A 9565-nucleotide genomic window follows, 5' to 3' on the forward strand; every position below is an offset into this window, starting at 1 on the left:
TTCCAAACACATGCAGTACAAAAATAACCAACTTTTATAAGAAATAAGTTATATACCTAGGGTTACATTTTGGAACTTCCAAATGGAGTCACTTAGGCAAGGTTTTGTTTTGTTTTATTTTAAAGTTGTCAATAGACTTTATTTATATGGGGTGCTGAGAATTGAACCCAGTGTCTTACAAATGCTAGGTAAGCGCTGTACCACTTAGCCACAACTCCAGCCAAAGGCTAAATTCTTTTAAGTACAGTCAGGATAACTTAACATTATTTATCCTATTATCTAATCTTGTCTTATCTATTAATATCCTCCATTTTATAGGGTGCTTATTGGGCTGAACCATAATCTAAGTTGGGCTATAACAATTAAAGAAAGCATCACAAATGTAATGTGTGTAGGAATAAATTTTACAAACTTCAATCATGGAAGCAGGGCTAGTGGGACTCAGTGCGCAGTTGTGGGTGTGCCTAGTGATGAGGTCCCCTTGGAGCTTCTGTTAGAGGTGCCTGGGCTTCAGGGAGTATCTGGGAAGAATGGAAGAACTTGACCAAGTCCCACAGCTGGACGTGGCTACTGGTCCTCTGCTTCCTGTTTGGATGCAATGTCCTTCTGATCCTCCTTCTGACCTTGTCCTCCTTCATGTCCAGAGTGCTGCAGAATGATGCAGAGCCAGAGCCGCAGATGAGGGCAGAGATCCAGGATATGAAGCAATTATTCTCCATGGTCAAGAAGATGGATGAGTTTGCCAGATATGCCAGGCTGGAATGGAAGATCAACAAGATGGTGGACCAGCTCAAGACTTATGTGAAAGCACGGACTGCTCAACTAGCCAAGATAAAATGATTTTTAAATGTTGCTTTCTGTACATTGCAAGCTACCTTGATGATGTCACTCATTTGGAAATATTATTCTGCCCCTGTGACTGTGTGCTGAGGAAATGGATAACACCACTAGACCTCCTGGTAGCCTTCCCTGCTAGAACAGCAGGTGGTGTTGGAATTATTAGTTGGATTTTAGTCTGTAACACGTTGTGGTGACCCCTTGTACTTTACCCTTTCAGTCGAAAAGAAAGATGAATACCACTGTGGGATTTTGTTGTTGTTGTTAAACTGGGGGTTGAACTCAAAGGTTCTTTACCACCTAACCCCAGCCACAGTCCTTTTTAATTTTGAGACAGGTTCTTGGTAAGTTGCCCAGCCTGACCTCAAGCTTACCATCCTCATACCTCTTCCTCTTGAGTTTTTGAGTTACACTTGTGTGCCCCACAGCACGTATCCCAGCTATTATGACTTCTATTCTCTTATTAGGTTAAGAGTCTGATTGCTGCTTAAAAATACAAAACAAAAAACCCAAAGTACATAGGGTAGTTTTGTATTGAATATGTTATTGGGCTTTATGTGAGATTCTTGTAAGAATCCCAGTATTCTACAGTATTCTATAGTAACACCAGATTTGAAACAGGATGGGGGCCTACATGCCTTACTCCTGATTTGCTCTATTGGCACATTGTGGTCCTGTTGCCAACTGGAAAGTCAAAATTTTCTAAAAACTTGAATACTTTAAAAAATATTTTAATTTATATATTTTTTAGTTGTAGATGGTGCTGAGGATAGAACCCAGTGCCTCACTCATGCTAGGCAAGTGGTCTACCACTGAGATACAACTGCAGCCCAAACTTAAGTACTTTTATATCTATTTTAGACAGTTTTATTACAACTACTAGAACTTGAACATTTGGTTTATTGTCTCATGTAGTAAAATTGAAAGAATAACACTAATTGACATTGTGTGTTCTTTGTGTCTAAAGTCATTAGTTGGATGAACATTTCTATAGTGTATATCATCTACTTATTTGCAACTGTTAGTTTTTCATTACAGTGTTTTATAAATGTACTGAAGAGACCTTAATGCATTGTTTTGTGATTGAATTGTTTTGTATTGAAAGCATTTCAAATTAAGCATGTTTTATAAACATTTAATATTCATAATATTTAAATATATCAATTTAAATATATAATATTTAAATATATAAAATATATAATATTTTTATAAATTTTATAAACATTAATATTTCTGCTGTATAGAAAGGAATGAATTTGAAAAACAAAATAGGGAATCTGATTAAGTTAATTTGAATTGATACTTATTTGACTTCTAACATGTAATCACATGACTCAACATTTTACTCTTCATTGTGTCAGAACACGTGTCTATGTTTTCATTCATATTTTCACTTTTACAATCTTATGAATACTTATATTTCCTGATATACATATTCAGTCTTTACCCCTAATCCTAACACAAACAAGGATTATATTAACCCTTATCTTACCTCTATATCTAAACCAAATTTTACTTAAATCCATATACCAAAATATGATTTTTTTAAAAACCAGAATTGAACTCACTCGCACTTGAGGACAGAGCCACATCTCCACACCTAGTTTGTATTTTATTTAGAGACAGAATTGTTTAGCACCTTGCTGCTGCTGGGGCTGTCTTGAAACTCATAATCCTCCCATTTCAGCCTTCAGAGTGGCTGGAATTATAGGTGTTCACCACTGTGATTGGCAAGAATATAAATTTTAAAGTGTATTCTGATTTCTATTTTCAATTATCAATGTTAAATTTGCATTTGTATTATGCTACGTCTTTTATGGGATATCTATCCTTGCATTCCCATCATTACAAAATGTGTAATTACATGGCTCACTTTCTAATTCTTCCTTGTATTACTACATGTATGTTTTTGTACATAATTTCATAAGTGTATTGTTAGAAATATTCATATTTCCACAAACTCTTGCTAATTATAACCCTAACTCAAACCAAAATTTTATGTAAACACTTATCTCAATTACTAAACCAAATTTTATTAAAAGCATGTAAACTATGATAAAATTTTATGTGTATTTTAACTTATATGTTCAATTATCAATATTAAATTTGCATATATACTGGTATATATTGTTTATAGGATATATTCTTCATCCCCATGTTTACCAAATTTGTAATCACATGACTTACATTTTACTCATGCCTGTGTCACAACATGTGTGTTTATATATTTTATGAAACATAATTTCATAGTATATTCTTATGAATATTGATATTTCCCAATTCAAATATTCATTCTTTCACTAAAACCTTAGCACAATCCAAAATTTTATATTGATCCTTATATTACTTCTGTAAGAAAAATTTTACTTCAACCTTTACACACCAATAAGAATTTTATAAATTTACATACATATCGCTATATCATTTATAGGGTATCTATTTCTAACTCCATATTTACAAAATGTCTCATCACATTATTTAAAAAACACTCTCCCTTGTGTCAGGACATGTATCTTTTATGTTTTTTTACATATTTTTACATGTCCGTCATGTGAATACAGATATTTTCCAGCATATGTGTCCATTCTATACCCTAATCATAACTCAAACCAAAATTTATATTGCCTTTACATTATCTCTATATCTAAGTCAAATTTGACTTGAATCAAAATACACCAATATAAATTTTAAATTGTATTTTGACTTCCATTTTTAATTATCAAATTTAAATCTGCATATATATTAATATATATCATTTATAGTATATATCCTCCAATCACCTATATGCAGGAAGTGTAGTCATATGACTGATATTTTACACTTCTCTGTGTCACAACATGTATATTTATATATGTTTTGTACATATTTTCATGTACATTCTTAGGACTATTTATATTTCCACATATACATGCTAATTTTTTAATCCTAACATTAACTCAAAACCAAAATTTCATACTAAACCTAATCTTACCTCTACATATTAACCAATTTTTATATAAATCCATGTACACCTATATCAATATTAAAGGATATTTTTACTTGTAACTCAATTTTCAATATCTAATATACATATTTTATAATAATAAATCCTTTATAATATATATTTCATTTGCCATATTTATAAAATATATAAACACATGACTCACATTTTATTATTCCCTTTGTCAGAACATGTATGTATCTGTTTTCATACAGAATTTCACATGTACTTTCTAATGAATATTCATATATCCTCATATATATGTTAATTCTTTAACCCTAACTTAAACATTTTACATAAAAACTTACCTTACCTCAGTACTTAAACCAAATTTTATTTAAAATCTTGTATACCAATATGAAATTTTATGTGTATTTCACCTATGTAATCATAATATGTATCAATATTAAATTTGCATTTATATTACTACCCATATTTTATGAGATATAATCTTGCATCACCATATTTACAGAACTTTTAGTCACTTGACTAACATTTGACTCTTTTCTGTGTCACAACCTGCATGCTTATATGTTATCATACATATCACAACACATACATTTTTATGAATATTGATATTTCCTGATACACATTATCATTGCTTAACCTTAACCCTAACCCAAAACAAATTTAAATATTAAGCCCTACCTTACCTCAATACCTAAATCATGTTTTATTTAAAAATATATAAATCAATATGAATTTTTATGAGTCTCTTGATTTACATAAACATTACAATGTACCATTTATGGGTTATATGCTTTTGTCCCCATATGTAAATAATATTTAATCACCTGACTCAAATTATACTTTTTCCTGTCTAAAAACATGTATGTTTATACACGCTTTAATGCATATTTCCACACATATAAATGCTTAAAATATTGAGATTTCCCAATTATTTTTCTTTAACCCTAAGCCAAATCCAAAGAAAATTAAATATTGAGCTTACCTTTATATCTAAGGAGAATTTTACATGAATTCATGTACCCCAATTATGAATTTAAAGTTTATTTTTGAATTTTATTTCAATTTTGAATGTAAGATATATATATATATATATACATATATATATACATATATATATTCACATCCCCATATGTACAAAATATATGATCACATGACTCAAAATGTACTCTCCTCTGTGTTAGAAGAGATGCAATATCTTCCCATATATTATTTTGAATATTTATATTTCCCAAGGTAGATATTCATTCTTTAATGCAAGCAGAATCCTAAGTAGAATGAAATATTAATCCTTACCTTACCTTTATAACTAAACCAAATTTCTCTTAAATCCATGTACAATGATATAAATTTTAAAGCTTATTTTAGCTTGTATTTTCAATTATCAATGTTAAATTTGCCTATACATTTCATTAAACCATTTATAGAATATATGTTTGCAACCCCATATTTACAAAATATGTAATCCCATGACTCAAATTTTCCTGTTCCCTTTTTTGGAATATGTATATCTATACATATTTTCAGTCATACAGTCTTATGTATATTCATGTTTCCCCATATATATTTTAAAAATTTTAATCATTACTCTAACTCAATTCAAAATTTTATATAAGCCCTTAACTATCCTCAATACCTTAACCAAATGTTACTTAAAATCATGTAATATATTATGAATTTTAATGTGTATCAGGACATATATTCAAATACATGAAATTTGTCTATATGTATATATGCATATCATAAAATGTATATATATGGGCAACCACATATTTACAAAATTTGTAATCACCTGAATCACATTTTATGTTTTTCTATGTCAGAATATGTACAGTGATGTGTTTATATATATATATTTTCACACATAAATTCTTATGATCATGCATATTTTCTGATGCACATATTTACTTTTAATCCTAACCCTAGCAGAAACTAAATTATAATATTATACTTTGTATTACCTCTATATCTAAACCAAATTTTACTTAACTGTATGTACACAAAACAGGCTTTAAAGTATATTTTGTCTTCTGTTTCAATGACCATTTTTAAATATGCATATATATTACTATGTATCATTCATAGTTTATGTCTTTTCAACCCCATATTTTAAAAATGTATAATATCATGACACACAATTTACTCTCCTCTGTGTCAGAACCTGTTTGATTATGAGTTTTTGTACACATTTCCATACATACAATCTCATAAATATTGATATTTTCTTGTATACATATTCATTCTTATCCCCAACTGTAACCCTAAATAAAATATTATTTTAATCCTTACCTCTAAAACTAATCCAAATTTTACACATCTCCATGTAACCCAATATGAATTTTCACATGCATTTTGACTCCAATTTTCAATTATAAATGTTAAATTTGCATATATATTTCACTATATCCTTTACAGGATATACACTTGCCTCCCCATCTTTACAAAACATGTAATTACATGACTCACATTTTACTCTTCACTGTGTCAGAACATGTGTCTGTATGTTTTCGTTCATATTTTTAAAGTCTTATGAATACTTACACTTCCTGATATACAGATTCAGTCTTTACCTCTAAACCTAACACAAACCAGAATCATATAAACCCTTAATTTACCTCATATCTAAGCCAAATTTTACTTAAATCCATGTACAAAAATATGACTTTTTTAAAAACCAGGATTTGAACTCATGGCTACTTGAACACAGAGCTACGTGAAAACACATGCTTCTCCACCATCTTCCTGAAACAGATGTGCATGCATACGTGCGTGTGTATGTGTGTGCGTACGCACGCATTCAGAGACGCACTGCGAACTACTTCTGTGCAGTGGGTTTCCTGAGGCCTAGAAGTTGGACATTCAGGGCTGGGACAGGACAGGGCTTCCCACCTTGAGCAGAGCCTGGTACTTCTGCACCTGCCCCACCAACTGCTCCAGGTAGTGCTGCAGTGGGGGTGGGGTGGCTGCGAGGGGTCCCCAGCGGACAGCATCTCCTCAGTGCATTTCTGTAGGCACCACAGGGCGGGTTTCGGGCAAGAAAGCACAGCCCCAGTTAGGGCATCCTGACAGTAGAGGACATCCCAGGGACACTCTCACACCTGGCCCTGAACCTGGACAATGGCTGTGTTACCATCTAGCCGGAGGCATGCACAGAACTTGGGCAGTGAGGTGGCTAGCCCAGGAGCACAGAGCTACAAGGCTCAAGGGGCCCTGGGGACTGTGGGGGAAGAGATCAGGAAATATGAACTAAGGCCATGAGCACAGGACAAGGGCTAAGCCTCAGGGGACTTTCAGGTCAGTGAGTTTTCTGGTGGGAGTCAAGGCCAGCACTAGGCCTGGGAGCAGCCAGGGAGAGGCCTGGTGGCCAACGCCATGGAGCCAGGCACGGGCACCTTGTAGAACTCCTGGACGGGCGTGCTGACAACCACGGACTCTGCCTGCACACGGCCCACCAGGAACTCCAGGTACTTCTCAAAGGCTTCCTGGCTCTTGATGAAGCACATGGCCACATTGTCATCTGAGTCACAGTGCTGCAGGTCTCCTGCAGGAAGCTGCCACAGAGAGGGACAGGGTCAGGGACAGGGTCAGGCACAGCTCACAGCCCAGTCCTGAGCCCTCTCCTTGAGAGGTTATGGTTCTTGCCCAGGAGTGGGTTCTGGGCCTGTGAGATTGAGTATACTAAGCTGGGTGTGCAGACACGTGGGCACGTACAGAAGTGCATGGGTATGTACACTTGCTCACGAGTGTGCAGATGTGTAGTATGTGAGCATGTATATGTGGGTACATGCATGTACATGTGCACGTGTGTGGGTGCATGTGTGCATGCATGTGACTGTGCATGTGTGTATAATATGTGTGCATGTGTTTGCCTGAATGTGTCTGTGGATGTGCACATGGCACACACATGCACTCAAATGCTTGTGTGAGTGTGCAAGAGTGCACGTGCATGGAGATCAGCATGCATGTGAGTGCACATATCTATGTGTATCCAGCATGTATGCACATTTTTGTACAGGATTCACATATGTATGTGTGCACACATGTACACTATGTGCACACACATATCAAGCACATGTGCATGAACAGTGCATGAACAGGCATGAACAGGCTGGGTGCCTGAGCATATGTGGTGTGCACATGGGACTTCCCGTGTGCCTGTGTACATTCATGTGCATGCACATGGGCCTGTGTGAGTGCTCATGGGTGGCAGGTATTCTGCAGCCTTCAACCCATATGGCGAGCGTCTGTCACTGGGGCATCACACAAGTGGGATGTGCCCATGGGTAAATCGAGTTCCTACCCTAGCTGCTGAGTGTCACCCTCCACGAGGCCTGACCCACAGCTGTGCGTGCACCTCACATGCATGTGTGTGGCCTTGCCTACCTGCTGTGGAAGCGACTGATGTCCTGCACATTGCGAAAAATGACTGCCTTCTGGCTGGCCACGGCTGCTGGTGCTCGGGGAGCATGGTCCAGTTGCTGTATGTAGTGGCTTTGGAGGAAATGAAGCTCACCCACGAAGGTCTGCTCTGAGCTCAGCAGCTCCTGGATGACAGAGCTGGCGGAAGATTGACATCAGGGGGTGCCCAGCAGCTGCCCTGCTCCCACTGTCCCTAGTCTCCACATGGGGACTAGGGACACATGGAGAGCTTGCTCCCTTGCACTGCAGTTAAACGGGGTTCCTGTGATCAGGAGCCTGTCACCCAGCTTCAGAAAGTGGGTAGGTGGTGGAGCAAGGGCACCACCTCTTCCCCAGGAAGCCCTCCCGCATGAGGCTCTGGGAGGGCACAGCTGCAGCAACCAGGGGCAGGACCGTGACCTAAGGAGGCTCACACAGCTTCAGCAAGCACAGGTCCCCCATGAAGAAGCAGGGCAGAACGCCAGCTGGCCCTTGAGGCCCAGCAGCCAGCTGTGGCTGCACCCTCAACCTTCCCCAACGCATACCTCAGCCTGGTCTTGTACTCATCCTCGGACACGGCCTCGGGGAATTTGGGGGCCTCACTGGGCCCCCACTCAGGAGACAGCTGTTGAGAAACAGGAGTTTGTCCCAGGGCACCAGTTTATTCCACCTTCTCTGTGGCCACCGGGCTCCTGTCCCTTACTTCCAGGGTTCTCTGGCGAAGGGCCAGGATCCCAGGGCCTTGGCACCCTCCCCCAGCTCCGGACTACCATACCTTGAGCCTCTTGTCCAGGTAGGCTGGTGACACCCAGCCTTGCCTGGAGGGGCTCGACTTGGTGGGCTTGGTGCGCACAAGCCAGCGCAGCGGGTGGGCTGAGTCCAAGATCTCCACATACTGGCCTTCCCGCAGTGTGATGGCATCCTGCTCGGCCCCTAGGGGTAGGTAGTCGGCCGTGGCCATGTAGATATCAAAGATCTGATAAAGAGAAATGGGCCTAAGTCCTGGGGCCAGAGGGGTGAGGCCTGCCAAGGCCCCCCATGGCCCCCCACCTCTGAGGAGGGAGAGGTTCTCCTAACCCCCTAAAACCCCCAAGAGCACAGAGGCAAGGGTGCTGAGTCCAGGGGCCGAGGAGGTACCCAGTCCAGGGCCACAGGGCAGGAGCCCCCAGGTCACTCTGCACAGATGCCAGTGAGAGGGCTGGCTCCTGCCCACGTGGATGGGCGCCTAGACTGTAGTTGCTCACAATGCCTTGCTGCCCACTGCCCCCTGCAACCCAAGAGGTGGTGGGCTCTGGAGGCAAAGGTGCACTCTCCACAGATGGCAGTGAGAGTGACATCAGAGGTAGTGCTCTGCAGGAACCCACGTGCAGAGACCCTGCCCTC

At 38.6% G+C, this 9565-nt stretch overlaps 1 protein-coding gene and 1 pseudogene across 1 annotated transcript; one reads left to right on the forward strand and one right to left on the reverse strand.

Moving 5' to 3' along the window:
* The first annotated feature begins 397 nt into the window (after positions 1-397).
* On the forward strand, positions 398-2960 carry LOC120885431 (guided entry of tail-anchored proteins factor 1 pseudogene; annotated as a pseudogene).
* A 935-nt stretch (positions 2961-3895) lies between these two features.
* LOC144364894 (obscurin-like) lies at positions 3896-9264 on the reverse strand. Its single transcript, XM_078015019.1, has 4 exons — positions 8958-9264; positions 8168-8807; positions 7177-7335; positions 3896-6789 (listed from the first exon to the last, which is right to left on the reverse strand). The coding sequence occupies exons 1-2, from the start codon at positions 9141-9143 to the stop codon at positions 8613-8615; spliced, it is 381 nt and encodes a 126-aa protein (XP_077871145.1). The 5' UTR covers positions 9144-9264; the 3' UTR covers positions 3896-6789; positions 7177-7335; positions 8168-8612.
* Between the last annotated feature and the right edge of the window lie 301 nt (positions 9265-9565).

The sequence above is a fragment of the Ictidomys tridecemlineatus genome, chromosome 1 (assembly GCF_052094955.1).
Source record: "Ictidomys tridecemlineatus isolate mIctTri1 chromosome 1, mIctTri1.hap1, whole genome shotgun sequence".
Taxonomy (NCBI): domain Eukaryota; kingdom Metazoa; phylum Chordata; class Mammalia; order Rodentia; family Sciuridae; genus Ictidomys; species Ictidomys tridecemlineatus.